This window comes from Polistes fuscatus, unplaced genomic scaffold (genome assembly GCF_010416935.1).
Source record: "Polistes fuscatus isolate 324 unplaced genomic scaffold, CU_Pfus_HIC Scaffold11, whole genome shotgun sequence".
In the NCBI taxonomy this organism is placed as follows: Eukaryota; Metazoa; Arthropoda; class Insecta; order Hymenoptera; family Vespidae; genus Polistes; species Polistes fuscatus.
In genome coordinates this window covers 3141461-3165325 of record NW_025113009.1, presented here as the reverse complement: position 1 = coordinate 3165325, position 23865 = coordinate 3141461, and the positions used below count along the sequence as shown (strand labels likewise).

Below are 23865 nucleotides of genomic sequence, written 5' to 3'. Positions count from 1 at the left end.
AAAATATGCATTTAGCATAGGGACCGAAGCGACACACAGTCGATTCGGTCGCTATCCGTTAGTCAGGCCTCACCGGTCCTGCCGTTGGCACTATGGTCGGTCGTCTTGTGAAGCCTAGGTCCCTCGTAATATATATTTTTAGGATGCGTTTTTTTTTTATTCGCGATTTGGTATGCATAGATATGCATTTAGCATAGGGACCGAAGCGACACGCGTTGGCGATTCGGTCACTATCCGTTAGTCAGGCCTCAACCGTCTGCTGTTAGAGTAATGGTCGATCGTTGCGTGAAGCCTAGGTTTCTCGTAAAAAAAATTAGAGTCAGTGGATTAGTCCGATCGGGGGGAAACCACTTAAAACAAAAATCGTGAAAAGTTCCACCTTAAAAGTTCTACTTTTCCCTATTCTTTTCCTATTCCTTTTAATATTTTCTTTGCAGGATGAACTATGATGCCAAATTCCGTCCAAGAGAAGAAGGAAACGAACCTTAGGAGGACTGAGTTATGGTAAATGGTAGTAGAATATAATTATTTCTATAAATAAATGAACTTTTTTAATTCGTTTATTGTTTCAGATAACAATTCCGACCAAGAGGAAGGGGATGTGGATTAGAAGATGGACCAGAAGTGGACTAAGTTATGGTAAATGGTAATAAAAAATAATTATTTCTATAAGTACATGAATATTTTTAATCAGTTTATTGTTTCATATAACCATTCCGTCCAAGAGGAGAGGAAAGTGGATTAGAAGATGATCAGAAGAGGACAGAGTAATGGTAAACGGTAATATAAAATAATTATTTCTCAATATAAATGAAGTATTTTAATCCATTTATTGTTTTTCTTGTAGAATTGCACATGTATAATAGTTATTTTTAATGTATTTTCTTTATTTTACAGATGCCATGGGTCAACCAAAAATTATATACATTTATTTTTATTATACTATATTTAAGTAGATTGACAATTATGTATAAAATATTCATTAATTATAATCTCCGTATGTGCATATATTGAAATTATATTAAATTGTATTGATTTTTAATAAAATCATTGATGTTACTTGAATTTTATTCAGATGCACTCCTCGTTTTCATCTTCTTATTCAGTTTTCAAACTTTTCTCTTCATTTTCGATAATTATTGTAAGGATTTTCTGAATATAACTCTTAGGATGGGACCTAAGATGGGGCTCATTAAAAAACGTTCTCGGGGCTTTCATTTTCTATGGTTTCATTTTACTTCGGATGGGGACATCTTCAGGATGCACATCCCGGGTCTTCAGAAGCGGTTACCTCCTCGTGGTTAGACCTGGGCAATGGTATTTTACTTTCAGTATAATGTTTAACATATTTTATATGTTATACATTCCATTGCAAGTAAAATCTAGCCAAAGACCGCTTACCATATACATTATAATTGTAATTAGTTTCTTTTAAATCCCTAATTAATATCATATTCCTCTACTCCCTTTTCCTTGGTTCCATTTATCCATTTAATATACAGAAACTAATTACTTTATAATGTTTTTTGATAACTTTTATGTATTTACAGATACCAGGGAATAGTCCAAAATTGTTGAAATTTAAGTTGCAATCTATAAAAGAGATTGCATTCGATTCATTCATTGCATCTTTACAGTCGTAGAATAATATTTTTTTTCTGCAGGTTTCTTTTTTAAATCATAGCTGCAATGGATAGATAGTATACTCTTTCTTTCTAAAGAATCATTAATAAGATATTACTTTATACATCATTGAGAATGTTGCTTACGAATTGGTAATATATTGTTTTAAATGTTTTATATCTATTATCATATTTTAAACATTACATAATTTTAATCTTATATTCCTTTAAACGAAAATTTTTACCCTCGAAGTCATCAATGCGCAGAAACGTTAAAACAGATTTCTTTTTGTTGAAACAATTACATAAAAAATAATAGAATACTCTGAGCTGACACACACACTTTTTAAATTATCAGCGTTATATAAAGAAAGTTCGTATGTTTTACGTAAAGATTCCTTAATAATTAAATTATAATTTTTCACATAAAAATATATTCCACATACTTAAACTTTAACATTTCACGTAAATATGAATGACTGTGAAGACGATTATTTAATTCAAACGGTGAGACAGTGAGCTACTCGAGTGAGCCACTATAGTGGCGCATCGACCTGGAAAAAATAATAGCAAAAGCCACTTTAGTGGCAGGCCGGCTAAGGCGCATATCGGTAATAGTAGTGCTCTACCTTTATCCATCGACCGTCGGTAACTGCTACTGTCGGTAACTGCCACCGTCGGTAATTTCCACCGTCGGTAACTTCCACCGTCGGTAATAGTAGACTTAAAAATTTTTTATTCTACGTCGGTAATATTTTGTATTTAGGTTTTTGACGGTCAATATTATTAAAGTACAAACTCTCATTAAAAACGGTCGATGTTTTATAAATAGGAATTTACTATTACCGACGGTCATATATTTGCAAAGTCGGAAAGTTACCGACAGTGGCAGTTACCGACAGTGGCAGTTACCGACGCTCGATAAGATAAAGGTAGAGCACTACTATTACCGATATGCGCCTTAGCTGGCCTGCCACTAAAGTGGCTTTTGCGATTATTTTTTCCAGGTCCATGCGCCACTATAGTGGCTCACTCGAGTAGCTTACTTATTCACTGTTTGAATTAAATAATCGTCTACATAGTCATTTATATTTAAGTGAAATGTTATAGTTTAAGTATATATATATGTATAATATATTTTTAAGAAAAATTATAATTTAATCATTAAGGAATATTTACGTAAAACATATGAACTTCCTTTATATACGGCTGATAATTTTAAAACATTTAGATAGTAAAGTACTGCTTTTATATACGGTAACTGTTTAATAACAGACTTCGCATTAACTTCTATTATATTACATTATTATTATATCGCGAGAGTTGCATAATCCTTCTGAAGAAGATATACTGAAAAATAAAGTGAAAAGAAAGATGTTAATCAGTCAGGGCTAGCAGCTTATTTTAAATAGCACAACCATCAACTTTTTGTACTTGGGTGTTTTGTGATTGTATAATAAGACTATACTATATTATTGCATACGAAAAATAGATTATTTTAATATCTTTTAATATTAAATAACATATATAAACATATATAAATAACATATTTTTTTCTTTTAAAGAGGAGATTGCAGAAGCCCGGATAGCTCAGTCGGTAGAGCATCAGACTTTTAATCTGAGGGTCCAGGGTTCAAGTCCCTGTTCGGGCGAATTTTTTTTTCCTTCCAATTTACTACCTACTATGGTGTAAAGGCTTTTGTGTGTTCTTAAGACCTACAAAGCTATGCTGAATGGATACAATGGCCTACAGTGAGAGGTCAAACCAAGTCTAAAGACGTTAGGATAGTGAATAGGTAGTCTTCACAAAGAATGGTCCGTTTAAAAAAAATGCGACGTTGTTCACACGAACCTTAATTCTTTCCTATCTGTAAAATTACGAAAAATCATGTTCTAATTTTCTTTGAAAACATGGGAGAGTACTATTTAATTTAATAATTTAACAAATACTTTACATTTACGTTACAAATACTGACATTTAAAAAATACTTTAACCCTTTGCGATTCTATGTCGAGTGTGACTCGACATCGCTTTTCGTTCTGGCGCGTCCTATGTCGAATGTGCTCTACATCGCTTTGTGTTCTGTATTAAATATGAATGACTATAAAGACGATTATTTAATTCAAACGATGAGCAAGTAAGCTACTCGAGTGAGCCACTATAGTTTGAAAAAATATCGACCGTCGGTAATAGTAAATTTCTAATTTATTTTACTCTACGTTGGTAATAATTTATATTAAGGTTACCAACGGTCAAAATTTTTAAATAGAAACTGCCGTTAACAACGGTCGATATTTGGAAAATAGGAACTAATAGTAAAGTACTGCTTTTAAATATGGTAACTATTTAATAACAGACTTCGCACACATACACATTAACTTCTATTATATTTTATTATTATTATATCACGACAATTGCATAATCCTTCTGAAGAAGATATACATCAAAAATAAAGTGAATAAAAAGATGTTAATCAGTCAGGGCTAACAGCTTATTTTAAATAGCACAACCATCAACTTTTTTCGATTTCTCTTTTTCTCTTTGCCTTATCAGTACCTGCAATCGTAACTTCCGATACCTTTTATCCAATCAGTATTGCGTTCTTATCTGGCCATATGCAACTAACCAATTCTCTCATTCAATAACATACGATATAAGGAAAAACTGTAGTTGTAAAATTTCAGTAGTAGTTCTAGAACGTTATAGAACAGATCTATAAAATTAAAATCATATTGCAAACGTGCACATAAACAAAATCGTTTGTTTAATCTCTTTCAAGATACTAGCACATAGTACATATGCATTTAGTTACGTTTTAAAAAATAGGTTAAAAAATCAAATAAGAAAGTTCAATCATTTTCTTTTCACGTTACAAAATTCGTCTTTGAAGATATTAAAACAAACATGTATTCTATCGGAACTCAAAATTATACTACCTACGAGGAGAGATTACGTACCTTCGACAAATGGCCTTCGGACAAACCGGAAATACAAGCAGAATTAGCTGAAGTAGGATTCTGGTATACTGGAGTAAAAGACTGTACAAAGTGTTTCCATTGTCAGTTAGAACTATTTGAATGGGAACCAAATGATTCTCCGTTGCAAATGCACGAATACTGGTCTTCGAAATGCGACTATCTTAAAAAAAATAAAGAAAATTTTACCAAATTTCCGAAATATAAGTGCTTAGAATTAAGATTAAGTACTTTCGATGTTTTACCAGAGTTAAAAGAGAATGTAAAAAGACAATTAGCTGATGCAGGATTCTTTTACAATGGAAAAGACAAAGAAAACTTGTGTTTCCATTGTGGCATAAAATTGCCAAATTGGAAAGAGGAAGATAAACCATGGAATAAACATTTAGAATGTAATTCTAACTGCGGATATCTTAAAAATAATTCCGAAAAATTCATTCATTTTCCGAATTATCAGAGCTACGAATCAAGGCTAAGTACTTTCGATACTTGGCCAGCATCGAAATCACAAACAAAAGAACAATTAGCTGAAGCAGGAATTTTTTATAATAAAAACAACAATGAAACTTGCTGTTTTTATTGTGGCAAAGATTTGAAAAATTGGCGTACAAATGATGTACCGTGGCTTAAACACTACGATTGTAATCCTGAATGCAAATTTGTTCAAAATCGCCAGAATCTAGTTGTATATCCATTATATCAAAACATTGAATCAAGATTAAACACTTTTGGCACTTGGCCAGCGTCGAAATCGAAAATAAAGGAACTATTAGCTGAAGCAGGATTTTTTTATACCGGAAAAAGTGATGCTACAATATGTTTCCATTGCGGAGTAGAATTACAAGATTGGACGATGGAGTGTAATCCGGATATGAGACACATCACACGATTTCATATGTGTAAATATTTTTTACAAAGAAATCAACAATAACAATGATTGGAAAAAAATATTAGATAACTCTTTCAAATCATTCCAATCTATGTTGTACAATATTGTCGAATCTAAATAATCTTTTTTTCCTTTTTATGCTTAAATTCATAGATCTAATCATAGAACCAAACGATTCATTTATTTTAGTAGTCATGTAGTAACATGTAGTAATGTAAAGTTTGTACCTTGCGTGGACAATTTTATCGTCCTCAACCACACATTTCCCGGCCATAAATAAGCATTAACCATGACCCCATGGAAGTATTACGTACCACACGCAGCGATGAAGTTATCATATATACATACTTCATCTATTGTTCTCGAAATATTCTGAACAATTGATGATCTGATTCATATGACACTCATATAACTTCATATGAAATTACATGAGTAAATAAAAACATATTAATAAATAAAAAAATAATATTATAATTTAACAAGTCTAACAAGCAAATGTAATCAAAATAAACATCTAACATGATTCGTATTTTTATTTTTGGCGCGCGAATTACTATCCTGCTTTCTTTTATGAAGAGAATAATCACGCATGCGTACAACGAACAAAATGCGTGATATTTTTTCACAGCCCCATCTCACTGTAAAAGAACAAACCTTACCTCTCATCTTGCGGCTCCGAATTTGTATAAACATTTGAAAGCATCTCCGTATAACCAAGAAAATTTTTCATTCGAAAAAGATACTGTATTATATTATATCCTGTTTAATTACAACACTTTAATTTTTAAAAATCTAATGCAAGATCGTAATCTGTAATATATTTATATAATGTACAAAAGGGATACAATTTTCTAGATAAATATTTACATCACATAACCTATTCCTACATCTGTCATAATAATATTAATCTGTTATTGTATAATTTGAAAACAAACATTTGATATGGCTTGTCAAGTGGCTAGTGCAAATTGCGAAAAAATGCAAAGTTCTATGGACAACAACAAAGATATAGACTTGAAAAACTTCAGAAAACTAATTAAATCATACATCGATTTGGTAATATTCTTTTTTATTTTTGTAGGTTAGAATAAGTAATATATTATACATTAATATATATATTATATTATTATATTTTAATATGCTTACAGCATTTGTATAGTGCTGCTTTATTTTGGGCCGATAAAGTTGTTTCATTGAGTAACGAAGATCCAAAAGATATATGTACTTTAGCACATTGTATGTATCTTATGAAGCAATACCATCGAGCTGCACATCTTATTAGAAGTCGAGGACTGGAAAAGGTCTAAATAACAATTATGGATTATTAACACATTTGAGATTGTTTACATAATCCTACGTCATTTTAAATTTTTCAGTTGAATATCGGTGACATAGTTCTACGTTATTTCAAAATCTGTTGCTTAATGTTGTTAACGTAATTAACATAAAAATATTACATTTTTACTATTCAATTTTGTTTAATTGTTAAATGTTTTTTTGATTATATTTGCTTGTTAGACTTGTTAAATTATAGTATTATTTTTTCATTTAGTATTATGTTTTATATTTCAAGTTATTCCACGTAGTATTCAGTTAAACATCTCGCTCTAACAATAGAGATTACAAATGTGTTAATATTATGTAATATTTGTTGTAAATTATTATATGATTATTACAATATTTTGCATTTTCCAGACTTATATAATGTGTCATTATTTAGCAGTAAAAAGCCTTTACGAAGCAAGAGAATATAATGAAGCTCTTCAAGTAATTAATGAATCTGAAATTTATACTAATATAAATCAATCGGGAATTAATTTTAATGATCGTCCTGATATTCTTGAAGATACTTCAAAAAATGTAAGTCCATTATATTAATATTAATATTAACCTCTTACACTATGATTTAATGCACAGAGCTACTTACAAAAAAATTATTGCTATATATCAAAACTGTCTAAAAAATATAATTATATGCATATTTGATTTTTCATCGATTGTTTATTCGTTATTCTATTAGGTACAAAGTGCTATATTATATGTAAAAGGTAAAGTTTATCAAGCTATGGATAATAGAGCGATGGCAACAGATTGTTACAAACAAGCTCTACATTGTGATGTTTTTTCTTATGAAGCATTTGAATCTCTTGTACAAAATCAAATGCTTTCAGCAACAGAAGGTTTATATTGAAATTATCGTTTACATACATATAGACATACATATCGAATAATAAAACCTATAATAATGTAATTATTTAATTTTATTAGAAAGAGAACTATTGGAATCTCTTCCTTTCGGAGAACAATGTACGGAAGCAGAAGCTGAACTATTACGTTTATTATATGAAAGTAAATTAAAAAAATATCAGGAACCATATAAAAAACAATCATTGACCAGTTGTAGTGTAATGGGAGTTCCTGTAATTGATAGATTATCAGATAATCTAGATTTAGAAGTTTCTGAAGCTGAAAGACTGTATTATAATTGTGATTATCATAAATGTTTTTCACTTACAGAAAGGTGATTACGAAATTTTCTGTCTCTTGCAAATATTTAATTATTTAATATATTACACAATATTATCTTTCTTTTTTACATTTAATTAATTACATAGAATTTTAAACAAGGATCCGTATCATACAGCATGTCTACCAGTACATATTGCCTGCTTAGTTGAGTTAAAAAAAACCAATGGTAAATATTATTTTTCAGTTAGGATATTTATCTACAATACTATTTGCTTATAACAAATTCCTTCTTAGATAATATTTATCTTTTTCAGCATTATTTTATTTGGCGCACAAATTAGTTGATCTATATCCAGATATGGCTTTAGCGTGGTTTGCTGTAGGATGTTATTATTATAGTATAGGTAAAAGATATCTACCAATTAAAGTATCCTTCATAATTTTTTTTTTTTAACTCACCTTTTAAATTGTATGTTTACGTTGCAGGTAAAAGTGACCCAGCCAGAAGATATTTAGTAAAAGCTACAACATTGAATAGTTTATTCGCGCCAACTTGGTTAGTGTATGGGCATTCATTTGCAGTAGAAAATGAACATGATCAAGCAATGGCTGCTTATTTCAACGCATCACAATTAATGAAAGGTTGTCATCTTCCACTTTTGTACATAGGATTGGAATGTGGATTAACAAATAATCTTAAACTGGCTGACAAGTTTTTTCAACAGGCTCAAGAGATAGCACCAAATGATCCATTTGTTATACATGAAATGGGAGTAATATCATTTTATAATATGGAGTAAGCTTTTATAATATATTTAAAAAATATTTGAAAATCTATCTAATTTATCGAGAGTTATAATTTCATCTAATATAGTTACAAAACTGCAGAAAAACAATTTAAGGAAGCTATGAAAAGAGTTCAATGCGGACTTAAGGATGTTATTTTACCTAGTAAGTGGGAAGCGCTTTTGAATAACTTAGGTCACACATGTAGAAAGATGAAGAAATATGAAGAAGCTTTGACTTATCATCAGCAGGTACAAGATAATATACATATATTATACTAACTTAAATCATTATTTTTTCTTACGTGGAAAAATTGAACATTCTGTTATAAAAACATATAAGTAACATTTATCATTGTATTGTAGGCATTAGTATTAAATCCTTTAAACCCATCAACATATTCAGCAATAGGTTTTATTAATGCTTTAATGGGAAATATTCAAGAAGCAGTTGATGCTTTTCATAGAGCTTTAGGACTTAGAAGGGATGATACATTTACAACTACTATGCTAACTTATGTCATGGAACAACTTATTGATGAAGCTCCACCATATCCTGGTATATATATGTGATTTATATATAGTTTATTACTCATAAACAATTCTTCGTAAATCAAAAGATCAAAATTTCGATTGACACATTTCAGATGCACCTATTGATATTCCTAAATATACAAATCCCGACTCTAGAGTAGAACCAGAAATAATAGAATCGGCAAAAACTTCTACTAGCACGGTTAATTCACAAGATCAAGACATCGGCAAATTAAGAGTTAATTTATTTTCTGGATGGGGTGAGGATTCTAATAAAGCAGAAACAAATACATCTAATAGAATTACAGACTCCAGAGACGCCGTTGTAAATTATTCCACTGGTGACATGAGTTCTGAAGTTGAAATGTTAGATTCATCAACGGCTCATATAGAATATAATTAAATATCTCTGATACATGTCTCATAAGGTAAATATATATTTATATTATATATATTAGATAATAAATTATTTTATTCTTTTATAATAATTACATTTGTTATTTCAATTTGAAAATTTTTAAATCTTAGTAATAATATGATTAGATTGTGATATAAAGACAAAGTAATAATTCTCTACTAGGAAAAAAAAAAGTGTAAATCAAAATTATTAGTTGTGCAGAAAAGCACTTTATAATATTTACTACTTTCTTGTCTGATGACACCATCGTGATGCTATATGAAAAACGACAGTCAATAGCTAATGGCATCACATTAGTGTCGCGTGCTAACCAGTAGTCAATTTCTGATCGAATATGCGTAAAATTAAGTTTAAATAAAAAATTTTGTATTTAAATATTTATTATTGTTCCAATCTGTCTTTTAGTTTACATTTGTTAACATGTATTCCTGACATTTCTTATAAATCAAGTGAAAGTGGATCGAAAAATTATGATTTTCATTCACTTTTGTTATATATTGTAATCATACTGTAAACGAAGCAGCAAAAGACATATTGGATTACTTGCAGGAAATATACGAATATGAAAATATTAATTGTTAATCCGAAAGCATTTTAGATTAATATAACAAACATAGTGTAATTCTATAGAAATAGCGTATATAAAGTTTAAATTTAAAATAAGTCATTAGCTTGATATTATGTCAAAATAATGTCTACTATTATTTTTTTAAAATGAAAGCAAATTAAACTACATAGACTTAATTAGTCTAACAAGTTTCAAAAGGAACATAATCCTACGTGAATTCAGGTATTTGTTAATAACAAGCGTTCAAAATCCATCTTTCACATACATATATTAAATATGATTATAAAAATCATTAACATACTAGAACTTTTTATTTTTTAATTAAGACATTTGAATTATTTTAAATCCGTTTATATTTCACATTTTATTAAAAAGTTTTCATTTGTATCTTATAAATTTAAAAAAATGACAAAACACATGAAAAACATAAGTACTTATCTAAAGAAGTACATACACCTATATACACACAAATTTTGTAAAAGATAAATCACTTGTGCGATAAACTTACAAAATGTATATAGTGTATATGTTGTATAACATAATATCAGATTAATTATAAAATATACAATGAAGATGTGTATCTCGATTAATGACAATAACTTTTTAAATACGTTTCTAAATGCAACTTATTAATTTGTAAACTTTATAGTATGGCGATAATGATTCTTTAAAAAATTGTCTTTAACAGAAACTAATCTTACTACAAATACAATACTTTTCATTTACTTTTTAATTAAAAGGAAGCATTTGTAGTATATTTATAATCACACGTATACAGTACAAGGTATATACTATTAGTCACCTTTTTCATAATTACCAGTTGAATGAAATTCACTTCTACTCTTCATCTGTTAAATTTTATCTTATTAATATTAATCTTCCTTATCTATAGCACTAAGTCGCTCAAGAATAGGTGGATGACTGTGATTCCAAGCAGAATACAACTTATCATATAAAGGATAACTTAGATTATCTTTCTGTAGTTTAATCAATCCATTCTTCAATGGTTCGCTATATCCTAATTCTACAGCCATTTTATCCGCTTGAAATTCAAATCTTCTCATAATAACCATTGATATAAATTGCATTATCTAATAAAAAAAAAGTAAATTTTACAAATTTTGTTAAGAATATAAATATAGAAATACATTCTGAAATTTATTCTTAAAATCAGACCACAAAAGTTTAATGAAATAAAAAAATATTGATTTATTAAAATATTTACCGTATTGAGTGGGAACAAGATATATTTGGTCACAATGATAAATCCAATGAGGACTGGTTGTGAATTCTCAAAACCAAATCCAACGTACATTGGCGTATAATCCATTAGTTTAGCAAATGCTACAAATGTTATGACGAAATTGATCTGTAAAGAAAAAATTTATGATATTTAATATCATTTAATATAATAATAGAAAATTTATTGATTACTAAAACTATACCTGTGATAATAAAAATCCTTTTAAGGTGTGATTATACTTCCAATGAGCCAACTCGTGAGCAAGTACACCCAATACCTCATCTGTCTCGCAACCAATATCTTTATTAGCATCATCTTTATCTGGTTTGTAATATTCTTTCACGAGAGTATCAAATAACACAATTCTTTTGTGTTTATAAAAACCATACAAATAAGCGTTACTATGCGAAGACCTTTTAGATCCCTCGACAAGATATAGCTTGTACAAAGGAAACTTTAGAGAAGCAGCAAGTGCTTCAATCTTTTGCTTTAAATCTCCTTCCGGCAAAGGAGTATACTTATCGAACAGTGGTGCTATTACTTCCGGATATATGATCATCATAAATAAAGTTGCAATGACAGAAAATGCCCATAAATAAAAGAAGAAATAATCACCACCATTCATAACAATCCATAATACTCCAGACATAAGAGGTACCACAATTATTTCTAATACAAGTACTTTTAGCAATTGATCTTTTATAAAGAATAATGGTTTCTATAATAAATAACATAAATAAGTAATTGATAAATATAAATATTAGGAAACTAAGGAAAACTACAAGCATTTACCTGTTTGTTAAATCCGTGCTTCTCTTCCAATACAAATGTGTCATATATACTCAAAGGTAAATCAATAACTTCAGAAATGATAATTTTAAGAAATACACATATAGCGCTGACAACTATTTCGTTTTCGTGATTAAAACCAAAGTATTTTGCTATCTGAATACTCCATATCCAATAATAATAAAACGCAAAGTATAATAGAAGTATCTGTAAAAGTTATAAATCATCATTATTTCTATTTAATAAAATTAATAGTAATAATAATAATAGTGTATTACATAGAGTGTTGTGTAACAGGTGGTACAAACGAACAGAGGGTTATATTACGCGTAAAACTAAGTTGAAAATGTGGAATAAAATTTGTTTGTATAAGATTTTATTTTAGAGTAAAATAAGTTTGAAAATCTGTCTAGCATATATTAATTTTTCATGTAGAATCAAACCCTGCTCGTTTTTACCATCAGTTACAGGACTCCCTGTATTTAGTTTATGGTACGAGTACTTACAGAATTGAAACATTGGGAATATAAATTTTGAACTAAATTGTAATTGTTTCTATCCAAAGCATAAAGACGTGCTTTGTCGTACACATCTTTGGTCATAATATCTTTTACATTCCCAGGTATGTTAACTAATCGTTGTAACAATTTTCTCTGTAATAATAATAATATTAATAATAATAATAGTTATCATCATCATAATAACCATTATTCAATTAATTAATAATATAATTTTATATCATAAATCCAACAAAAATACAACTTACCTGACGCAAATTCAGATAGAGTTCCCAAAAGTACAGAGCCCATGTTAAAAATAATAACTCATAACGGATATTTTCTTCAAAGAAAGCCATGAGGCTGGACATTATTAATGTATATATATATTATATATTATAAAATATATATACAGATTAATGAAGCTTAATTATATAATGATTAATGAGACCAAAAGCATTGTATCCATACATAAGAGATTACCGGAAACAATTACGTATAGTACACGATCACGTTGTTTAATATAAAATGGCGGTGGAAAAGTGACTATAGCCAATCTTTAAGATAGATCCACATGAACGATAAATTAAATAAAAGATAATTTGTCAACGAATGTTAGCCAATCATTTACTTCTTAATTCAAATCATTTGATTTAAATAATATTTAATTGAATATTATACAAAGGAATTATTTAAATAAATAATTAGAAATATATAGTTTATGTCAAATTATGCAAATCATGTTTACAATTCGTTTTTTTATTAACAGTTGAACTCTTTATTAATAAGATTTCAAGATTATTGATTAAAGTTTGAAATGTTGCAATAATTGAAACTTTGTAAGGTAGCGCTCTTGTCTGATATTAAAATTAAAGTGTGACTTTGTATAATTTTCTTGCTATTGATTTAAATTTTTATTTTCATATTAAAAAAATTTTCCAATTTGACGATATGAAAGCGTCCAATTGTCAAAGTTTCGTTCGAAAGTTTTTAACGTGCCTCATTTAAAGGCTATTTTCAATATGTCATTGCAGTGATAAGAGAAATTAAGTCTTCATTCTTTTTTTTTGTGAACAATTCAAACAATTTAATCAAATTATCAATCTCAAACTGTTAATTAAAGAATTAATTAAACGTTTATATATTAATTTCTTAATAAACAATAGGAAATTAAAAAAATAATAATAATAATAATTGATTATAGTAAATAATAACCATGATTTGTACAAATAGCATTTTTAAATTAACATATTTATGAATATTAAAAGAGTATGAACTTTGACCCAAGATATCTATGCAAGTATGTATTGCGCCATTACAATTTTATTGTTTTAATCATTTTAATTTTACAAGAAAAATCGAAGAATATAAATTCTCGCTCTCGAAATGGCTCCAGAAAAAATGAACATGTCTACGAATCAACTGAAAAATGCATCCTCTCTTTTCACAAGGTATTTGCATATAAATAAAATATAACTTTTTATTTGTAATACAAATTACAGTAAAACCATAATTAATATGTATACATATAAATATATTGAGGTTAGAATAAAAATTCAAGTGCATAGCATTTATAGAAAATATTAAAGTATATTTAAAAATTCGTTACAAACAGAGAGAAAACTTATGAAAATTATCATTTTACAGCACATCAGGTATCCAACCATCTTTTAACGTATACAATGCTCCAGCAACGAGTGCTCCTCCTCCTTTACCACCACGACAATCTATGGGATATAACGATTATAGACCAGGTTATTTAAATAGTTATGGGAATTACGGAAGCATGAATAATTATTATAGAGGATATAATAGCTATGGTTCTTTTGGAGGATATATGGGAGGATATATGAACAATTCAAATTATAATAATTATGGGTTTATGGGTGGACCTAGCGGAGATATAGAAAGTAGGTACGTTGAATGTTTTAAATTAATACTTTAAATAACTATAACATTTATTGATAGTGCTTAAACTATATTATATTAATGTATGTTATATAGATTTACACAGTATGCAGAAGAAAGCACAAGGTCTACTTTTCAAATGTTAGAAACTGTCTTGCAAACATTCTCTTCTATTACAATGTTATTAGAATCTTCATACTTTGCAATAACAAATTGTTTTAAGGCTATCTTAAGCGTTGCAGACAGTGTTGGAAGATTGCGTTCTACTATTAGTCATCTTTTGAGTACATTCGCTTTAATTCGTTTCTTAAAGTGGATATACAAAAAAATTACTTACAAGATTGGTAAGTTGTAATAGTTTTCTTAATTAATGAATTATTCGCAAATGTTCAAGTATATCATTAATATTGTTTTAATATAACATGCTACATACAATATTATTATTACAAAGGTTTACGTAATGGAAATTTCGGCGAAGAAGAATTATGGCAAAGATCATTAGTTCAAGCAGCAGGAGGTGAAGAAAAATCTACTTCTATATGGTCTAATTTTCTATTTCTTGGTATATTCGTTATTATTCCTTATTTGATTCACAAAATATCGAGTAACGTTAAAGAACTTAAAGTAAAATGTAAGTTTAGTTGGAATTGAAATTCGATATAATGTATAAATCTTTTATATTAGTATATAATTATAATTTGAAATATATTGTAGGTACTGATCCTAAAGAATGGACGAATTTTAAAGAACCAGTCTACGTAGCAAATGTATTATACGATTTTACAGCTACGTCTAACGATGAAATGAGTCTAAAAGCAGGACAGAAAATTTGGTTGGCTCCCCAACCTTTGCAACCTAAAAATATGCCTGGTTGGTGGATAGCAACAGATAGCAAAAATGTTGGTTTAATACCATCCAATTATGTTACTATAGTAGCGCAGCTTAAAAAAAAGACAGAAGTAAAACCACCTGAAAGTTCTATTTCTAATGTATCTGCAACATCTACGCAAAATGCAAACGAAATAGAACAAAATTCTTTGTTAGATAGCGGAAATAATAATTATAAAAATAGTAATGAAAATGTTGAATTACTTGAAACATGTTATAAGGGAGATCAGAAAATTGAATCTCCTGAAACATCTAATAAGACTGATAATAATGAAAAGCTTTAGGCATAGTATATTATTAGGAAATTATATATAAACATTAGAACGTATTTATAAAAAAAATCATTAAAAATATTTAAATATATAAATACTTTAATATATAAGAATATATGTGGGAAATACATAAATACTTTTAAAAATTAATCTTCGAGAAGCAATTTTAATACATAACATGAAATATTAAAATGTATACACCTTTTATAATTATGTTTAAACATACAGTATGAATAAATATGTTATTTTTACATTTTACAAGATTTAATCTGCTGAAAATTCATAAAAGATACTTATTAATTATAATCAAATCTAAGCGATATTTATAATTTATTATACAGAATATTTTTAAAAATATTTAATCATTATCTCTTCAAGTACTTTATACAACTATTATTTCAATTCTAGAAAATTAGTCTAATCGTCTAACTTGATAGTACACTGTACTGTCGGTAATATAGAAAATATAATATTTTAAAAGTAATCAAAATATCTAGTTTTAATGTTAAATCGTTATAAAATAATATACTTAGTTATTGTTAGTAAAATAAAATAAAGCAATGAAATAAAACAATTCTTTGAATGAATAATAGTAAAGGTATCGACATTTTCTCTTCCAAGAAATGCATATATCGATAATTTGCGCGTGCGTGAGTGGATTTAAAAAATAGGCTGAAGAATGAATCTAGAGTTTGTCCTTTCTTCCAGTTCGAACGCATCAGGTGCGATAGAATAACTTTACGGCGAGTGAAAGTAATTTGTTTTTTTCTTTTCATTTTTTCTCTTTGTATACTTCAAATAATAATTTATATTATCTTGCAAACGTCTCTTGCATAAACAGATATATTTTCAAATAAATGTTCTACTGCGTTACGACCGATGTTAATTTTTTTCTCATAAATATAGAGGATATTAAGAAGTGTTTCGTTCTAATACAAAGAGTCAAAAAAAAGAAAAAAGAAAATAAGCGTATAAATTAATCATCAAATATGGCTAAATTCTTAGCCACTGTAAAAGCCATAATAACTCGTTTGGTATTCGCGTCGCATGGTTTTATCGCTATTTGGCAGGTAACGACGTTTAAGAAGAATCCACTTTTCTGGTACTTGAGTTGTCCAATTTTGCTCCTTTTTTTTGAGGGTATTTTCACGCTCACCATAAAAGAAAATCAAGAATGGAAATGGTGAGTCTTAACTATAAAACTTCATTTATCTTTAATGCGGCTTTGGCGGGTCTATATCTTTTCTTTATAAATATTAAGAATTTCATGAAAGTTATCTTAATAATGTGAAAACTATACAATACGCACACATTATTGGATAACGTATGATAAATAATTTTTAGTTCTTTTTTTTTGCTTTTATATCAATACTTATTAAAAACAATCGTGAAATAACATAAAACATTTTACGTAATATTAGAATCAAACTAAATACATATTTTTTTTTATTTCTACACAAAATCGAACGAATAACGCTTTTCTAATATTATACAATGGGGAGGGTGTGTTTTTGTGGGACCATCTCCGTTTGACAGACGGAAATTGAAGCATTAGTAATTCGAGAGCGGCCGAGTTGGAATCTACTTTGTATGATAGTAGGATAGGATAAAAAATTATTGACTCCGTCAAAATATTGTGAACCACTAACCTGGATTCGATCTATCCTTTCTTTTTATTATTTCGAACTAAGCCTACAAATTGTGTTCATTTTTATTTCAGGTTTTGCCCTTCGGTATTTTTATATTTGAGCAGCGTGGTCCCAGCAATTTGGCTTTTGGAACTCGACAAAGTTGATAAGAGATTAAGATCTCGAGAATCTAATATTAATATATCCGAAAACTTCGATTTATCCAATTTGGCAGCAGAAGATTTAAAACACTTAGAAAAAGCTCTTGGCGTACGTTAAAAAAAAACAATAAAAGATCAGTTCACTATTTTTTTTTTTATACATATTTAACGTATTATATACATTTGTTACGTGCACAATAGAATTTGTAATTATTTTTGTATTTAATTGTTAAGGTAAACATTAATTTACCCGACATCCAAATATCCACCGAAACCTGGGTGACTCTAATCGAACAATTTTTAATGCTGATCTTAATAATCGGTCGATGGATGTTACCCAAAGGAGATCTTACGAGAGATCAGTTGAGTCAGTTACTTTTGGTTTATATTGGAACTGCCGCTGACATTATCGAATTCTTTGATTCCTTCAAGGAGGACAGAATAGCTCGCGAACCTGTTCTGGTATATTTAACTTTGGGAATTTGGGCTTGGTCTTTGATGCAATTCACGGTCGTCCTTACTGCTACTAAATCGAGAAAATCGCGATTATCTTCCGGAAGTGCTATGAAAAAGAGGGTGCAAACGGAAACAGGCTGTTGCAGTATTGATATTTGGGGCATTGCTCTTAACATGATTCTTCAGGTATATTAATCGTTATATATATTTTATATCAAACCAAATTATTACATGAACTTCTATATTGTATACAAAACATTACATAATTTATAATATAAAAATAAATACCTTATCTCTTTCTTTCTATTGCTATTTTCTTTTTTTCTTTTCCACAGGACGGACCTTTTTTAGCATTTAGACTGATATTAATAATACATTATCAAATAGTCAGTTACATGAACATATTTTTTACATGTAAGAACACTTTAGTAATACTTTTGCAACTGTACAGATTATACGTCGTTCACAGTGAAAGTAATAGCAAACGAAAGAAAGAAAAGTACGAAAAATATGAAATATCTAATATCAGTATCATTTCTCGAGCGGATATGTCAAAAGAGACAAGAAGTAGAAGATCTCAAGAAGATAAAAAAAGGAAAAGAAAAAGGGAGAGAGACATCGAAGAAAATTTATCTGATTCGGAGGATTCTACCGAAGAAATCGATAAGTTTGATTCATCGCCAAAGCAAATGATTCGTTCTAAACGGTAAGAAACCTTTTTTAATTTTAATTCGATTGATCTCATTTGATTTAATAAAATATTCGTTATTTCATCGTTTAATAAGATTTATAGAAAAGAACAAATGTGTATTATTCTAGAAAAACTCGTCAAGATACTGGTTACTCTACTTCGAGTTCTCGCAATTCGTCCAAACATACAAAATCGCAGAGACAAGAGAATAGAAGGAACAAAGGTTCGCGTAAAAATGAATCCAAAAATTGGGAGGATTCGAGTGACGATGAGAAACGTAAAAGAAAAATCGACAAATCTAGCGAGAGAAGAAAATTTGTGAATAATAAAACAAAAAGTAAAAGCGAAGATTCGAGCAAAAGTTCAAGTAAAAAAAATAAATGTGAAACTGAAAGTGATACCTCGACGCAGGATCTCAATGATAATAAAACTCCTAGTCAGAGTAGTGATTCTGAATCTGAAAGAAAAAGGTAATTTCATCTAATTAAATTATTAAAATAATTTCTAAAATCCATTCTATTAATTAAACAATTTATGTTTCTTAATGTTATGATAGCAAACGAATTCAACGTAAACGACGACAAAACAAGGACTGACAACGAAATCTTGGCATTGTTGCTTTGTTTTTTCTCTACTTAATAATTTTGATCGTTTTTGTACTTATTATACATACCGGAATCAACGATGGTTTGATATTAATCTCAAAAACAAAAAGTAATATTTTATACCTTAATCAATCAGTCTTTCCGAGAGTGGAAAGTCATTTAAGAAATTATTTAAATAAATCTACGATTATATAGAGATTAAATATTTGGGAAAGCCTTTTTGCATAAGTATTACATAATCATATTCTAATTTAAGTAAGATATAATAACATATTCTAAGATATTAATTACTATTATTAATTACGTTACATATATAGTTTGTATATAACCCTCGAGTTCTTCACTATAAGTTCTAATTTTCTCTCTATTTCTCGATTCAACTAAATGTAAACTAATAAAATTTATTAACATTCCCGTAACATACCAATAACTTCTTCCTTTCTTCTTATTTTTTATGAATTATTTTCACACTTAAAATACGTAATACAAAGAAACTCTTATTTTTAAGTAATAATATTAATAACTTAAAAACTTAATAGTGTAATTATATAAAAATTACACACATATCGTACTTAACATAGAAAACGTAAAATAATGAAAAATATGATTTTAACAGGATCGTTCTTCTTAATGAGAAAAATAAAAATTTTTAAACAATTTTGTTATTCCATGAATCCAACCATTGGACAGATTTATTGGTGGTATCAACGTAACTATCTAGACCTTCTTGATGAGTACCGCTAGCTGTAGCACAATATAAAACAGCTGTACTTTCTAACAATTCTTGCAAAGATTGTGTTTTCGTTGAATTCTCCATTTTTGTTGTCTTGCATTCTTTTGTTATAGAATTCGTTAGATTAGAAATTTCTTCGTGCGGCAACATCTCATAACTTTTGTAATGAAGCTGAGATTTCCTTCTGTTTTCTCGGCGAGGAGTATAATTATTAGCATTAATGTTATTCGTATTGATTCTAGCATTTTGTAATGTTGCCTGTTGATGTTCGTTAAACGTTGATTGTGTATGATCAGTGGCATCCAGCGAATCTTTGATCTTTTCCACAGTGAAGTGAAATCTTCTCCATTTTCCATGAGGCAATCTAATGCTAGCTTGTCTCCCTGTGAAATCTCCTCTTGAATTAATATCTATTCTTTCTTCATCTTTGCTCCATATAGTTTCTTTCGAATTTTTCGAATTGTTACGTAATATATTAGGTTTTTGAATTTTTAAAGGAATAGTACAGTTATCTCCCTGTATAGTTGACTTCCTTGTTATACTTCTATTATATTCAGAAAGAATTTTTGCAATTTCAGATGTCTCATTTGTAGACCAATTTTCAATGTTTTTATTGTTAATTGTTGTACAAGATTTGTCTTTATTTTCTCTCAATGTTATTTCTACTGTCGATCTATCATTTAAATTCTTTTTCACATTTTTAATATTTTGATTATCCTGTATACTTTCTCGTTTCTCTTGTCTAGCGGTAAAGAGACATTTGGTCATAACGATATTTTGCTGTGGCTTGTTAGCATAACTTATCGTTCCCTTTCTACAGAAATGACTGGCATTGCATGAAGCATTTTCGCAACTCGAAAAAGAATTTTCTTTTGGTATAAAAGTTTTATAAATTGAATTAACTTCCATCAATGCTTCGTCATCTATGGTATCCGTCAATTTAGTTGTATTAATCTCATTAGAGAATTGTTTATATATTTGATTAGACGATGTCGAGCAACAATGCGAAGTTTTAGCGTCCGTAGTTCTTACAAATATTAAAGAACTTTTTGGTGATGGTCTTGGAAGTATATTAGCAAACTTCAATTGACTGTTGTGTAAAGTTGAAACATTGTAGAAATTATTAGATGGTTTTGGTCGTTCGGTAACGAACATTGTCGTCGGTGTTGCAGCAGCAGGCCAAGAATTAGTTTCAACATAATTAACAGAACTCTGAATGCTCTGAGACATAGCAATCGCATATCCTTTCAAAAAGTTTTCTTCCTCGACAGATTTTTTCGAACTTTGGGGGGTAATTGGGTTGTCCAATGATTTTCTACTACAATTTCGGAAGTTTCCTGAAAATTCTTGTTGTTTCTCTTTCGACGTATCGGAGAAAGTACGTTGTTCTTGTTGATGTAGGTTTTTCTTATCTTCGGCAGTCTTTCGATAGACTGTACTTACCATCTACAGAAAATGTGCAAAAGTATAATTGAAGATTTCATTTCTTTTCAAAATTTCTGTTTTATTCTCAATGTCTCACCTTTCTACTTCGCTTCTTCTCGCTGGACGATGACCATTCACCATTGGGATCTACCGAGATCACTTCTACTTCAGATTTATCAACGATTTGTTGATAAGAAAGTCCATCCAAACTGACGAAATAACGTCCCAGATATTCAGCTGCAAGTCCGACCTACAATAAATAAATTATACTTTTTTCTGTTAATAAATTTGTTTAAAAAAAAAAAATTATAATATGAAAAATATTTTTTACCTGTGGATGAAAAATCGGTCTTTCATGCATTCCATGAACAGGCCATTCCTTCCATTGAGTCTCGTCTCTTTTCGTAGGTGCTTGGTAAGTAGCTCCAACGTTACACATTTTACGAGTAACCGATCTCGTGTTCATATACGGTGTGGGTGATGATTTAGTTCGATCAGAGATCGTAAACATCGAATTTTCGAAGGAATCCTTCCTTTTAATCGACAACAGACACTGTCTTGGACATCGAAAATTTTTATCGATGTCTTTCTTACTAACCCGCATTGGATTCCGCTTAACTTCTACAGTTCCACGGCTAAAATTAAATTCAATGTTAAATAATGATTTTTTTCATTTCACATTTACCGAAACAAGGTAATGTTTCTTTTTTTTTCACTGCCGTTCAAAACTCAAAATCAAGAACTAAACACGTTATTTCGTACGAATAAATAAATCATCCGAATGGAATTATGAGATTTATCGATTTATTGATAATTTGGAATAAGAATAATAAATAAACGACTCGTCAATTTTTTTCGCACGTTAACTGTAAATGATTTTAATTATTAATGATATTAAGATGATTAAATCAGCAGTAACTATCGGTATCGTTGGCCATTTATCGATTATGTTTTGTTCGGAGTTTTGTTAAAATGTTTTGTACACGATCTCAAAGTAATTCGAGACAATCTGTATGTTTTGTAAAAAATAAATGAAAAACGGTATCAGTTATAAATATTACTTCTGCGTCCGAAAGCAACTTCTCTGTGAAAAATTATAAGTTGATTAGTAATAATTTCTGTATGTGTGTGCGCGTTTTTTTACAATTTAAAAATACAAGATAGAAAGCGGCCAAGTCTATATTCTTTTTTCATCTTTTTAGCATTTACTGATAAATAAGGCAAACAAATAAAAATATGAGGAACAGTTAAGTTGATATTATATTTTTATATATTTTTTTATACTTTTCATTGAATTTAAACATTCATTTCATGGGAATTCTCCCATAAAGGAAAGAATTGCTATTATTTACAAACTCCATCAAAAAAGAAAGAATAATTTAATAGGGAGATGTTATTAATCGTTTAGTTATTTATTTCAATAATAATAAAAAAAAAACTGTGTGAAAAATGAAAACAAAACTAAAGACTCACTTTTTATTCCTCATCGTCTGATTAATTCGTTTTAATTTCTCAACAAGAAAACTAGAATTACAACTAGCTTCACCGTTATTATTTGTTTTCATCAAATCTTGTTGTTTATGGTCACTGTCATCTGTAGAAGATTTTCTATATTGATTAATTATCATTTTACAAGGAAATTTCAGTGCATCCACGTTTTCTTTTTCTAAATTGCCGCTCATAAAGCAAACTGATCGATTATTGGTCGAAATATCGGATGATGTTATCGGAACCGCCGTAAAATTTTCTGACAGTGCCATCTGAGATTTTTCTTCTTTTTGTTCCAAGGTATACAGATTTCTATTGTTTCTCTCAATTTTCTTTCTCTCTTCTTGAGATTTCCCTTCTCGGTCTATGATATTATTTTTTCTCAAGGATATTTGCTGACACAACGATACGATGTTCCCGATATTTTTTCCGTTATATTCTATCACTTTTGAACACTTGTTCGAGGAATCGACGACTACACAACGAAAACATTTGGAATTTTTATAAACTTCGGCGTCCTTTTCCTTCCAATTTATTAATTTCTTGTCACTCTCATATTGGACTATTTTATTCACAATAGTATTATTTGAAATATTCTTTTCTCCTCTATTTAAAATCAAGCTTACTTGTTCATCCATTTTAAAAAGATACAATTTAATAGATTAGACAGTATAAAAGAAAACACTTTAATCGTTCAACGTTGTTTACAAAAATTAATTGTTCAACGTTGTTTAGAAAATCAAACTCGGAAGATTGTTTTATTCGTTTGAATATAACAAGTCTCTGTATTTTAATTAGCTTCGTTTGGTCACTTTCAATA

The 23865-nt window shown here is 28.9% G+C and overlaps 6 protein-coding genes, 1 long non-coding RNA gene and 1 other non-coding gene across 11 annotated transcripts; 6 read left to right on the top strand and 2 right to left on the bottom strand.

Moving 5' to 3' along the window:
* On the top strand, positions 1-767 carry LOC122526349. The gene is made up of 3 exons (XR_006306036.1): positions 1-504; positions 573-646; positions 726-767. It is a non-coding gene; the product is annotated as an uncharacterized LOC122526349 (long non-coding RNA).
* A 2434-nt stretch (positions 768-3201) lies between these two features.
* Positions 3202-3274, top strand: Trnak-uuu. The gene has a single exon. It is a non-coding gene; the product is annotated as a tRNA-Lys (tRNA).
* Positions 3275-4224: 950 nt separating this feature from the next.
* LOC122526293 (E3 ubiquitin-protein ligase XIAP-like) lies at positions 4225-6014 on the top strand. Its single transcript, XM_043649612.1, has one exon. The coding sequence runs from the start codon at positions 4528-4530 to the stop codon at positions 5527-5529; it is 1002 nt and encodes a 333-aa protein (XP_043505547.1). The 5' UTR covers positions 4225-4527; the 3' UTR covers positions 5530-6014.
* Positions 6015-6108: 94 nt separating this feature from the next.
* LOC122526289 (cell division cycle protein 16 homolog) lies at positions 6109-9699 on the top strand. The gene is made up of 11 exons (XM_043649604.1): positions 6109-6543; positions 6636-6788; positions 7183-7347; positions 7508-7667; positions 7756-8008; positions 8103-8182; positions 8271-8360; positions 8443-8752; positions 8831-8993; positions 9108-9300; positions 9389-9699. Exons 1-11 carry the CDS (start codon positions 6430-6432, stop codon positions 9676-9678), a joined length of 1971 nt encoding a protein of 656 aa, XP_043505539.1. The 5' UTR covers positions 6109-6429; the 3' UTR covers positions 9679-9699.
* Positions 9700-10976: 1277 nt separating this feature from the next.
* Positions 10977-13337, bottom strand: LOC122526291 (CAAX prenyl protease 1 homolog). The gene is made up of 6 exons (XM_043649607.1): positions 13060-13337; positions 12800-12946; positions 12297-12500; positions 11707-12222; positions 11487-11630; positions 10977-11352 (listed from the first exon to the last, which is right to left on the bottom strand). Exons 1-6 carry the CDS (start codon positions 13159-13161, stop codon positions 11134-11136), a joined length of 1332 nt encoding a protein of 443 aa, XP_043505542.1. The 5' UTR covers positions 13162-13337; the 3' UTR covers positions 10977-11133.
* Positions 13338-13567: 230 nt separating this feature from the next.
* Positions 13568-16731, top strand: LOC122526292 (peroxisomal membrane protein PEX13). Of its 3 annotated transcripts, none has more exons than XM_043649611.1 (6): positions 13568-13634; positions 14144-14241; positions 14438-14704; positions 14795-15042; positions 15150-15329; positions 15413-16731. In XM_043649611.1, the coding sequence occupies exons 2-6, from the start codon at positions 14177-14179 to the stop codon at positions 15868-15870; spliced, it is 1218 nt and encodes a 405-aa protein (XP_043505546.1). In that variant the 5' UTR covers positions 13568-13634; positions 14144-14176; the 3' UTR covers positions 15871-16731. The 3 variants fall into 3 exon arrangements, with proteins under 3 accessions (XP_043505546.1, XP_043505543.1, XP_043505544.1); XM_043649609.1 differs by lacking the exon at positions 13568-13634 and adding an exon at positions 13991-14090; XM_043649608.1 differs by lacking the exon at positions 13568-13634 and having other exon boundaries at positions 13985-14241.
* LOC122526290 (transmembrane protein 26) lies at positions 16520-19833 on the top strand. 2 transcript variants are annotated; one of them, XM_043649605.1, is made up of 7 exons: positions 16520-16580; positions 16765-17041; positions 17579-17756; positions 17882-18289; positions 18439-18809; positions 18923-19264; positions 19351-19833. In XM_043649605.1, exons 2-7 carry the CDS (start codon positions 16848-16850, stop codon positions 19388-19390), a joined length of 1533 nt encoding a protein of 510 aa, XP_043505540.1. In that variant the 5' UTR covers positions 16520-16580; positions 16765-16847; the 3' UTR covers positions 19391-19833. The 2 variants fall into 2 exon arrangements, with proteins under 2 accessions (XP_043505540.1, XP_043505541.1); XM_043649606.1 differs by lacking the exon at positions 16520-16580 and having other exon boundaries at positions 16822-17041; positions 18080-18289.
* Positions 19293-23697, bottom strand: LOC122526288. The gene is made up of 4 exons (XM_043649603.1): positions 23031-23697; positions 21889-22192; positions 21655-21807; positions 19293-21578 (listed from the first exon to the last, which is right to left on the bottom strand). The coding sequence occupies exons 1-4, from the start codon at positions 23681-23683 to the stop codon at positions 20049-20051; spliced, it is 2640 nt and encodes an 879-aa protein (XP_043505538.1). The 5' UTR covers positions 23684-23697; the 3' UTR covers positions 19293-20048.
* Positions 23698-23865: the final 168 nt, after the last annotated feature.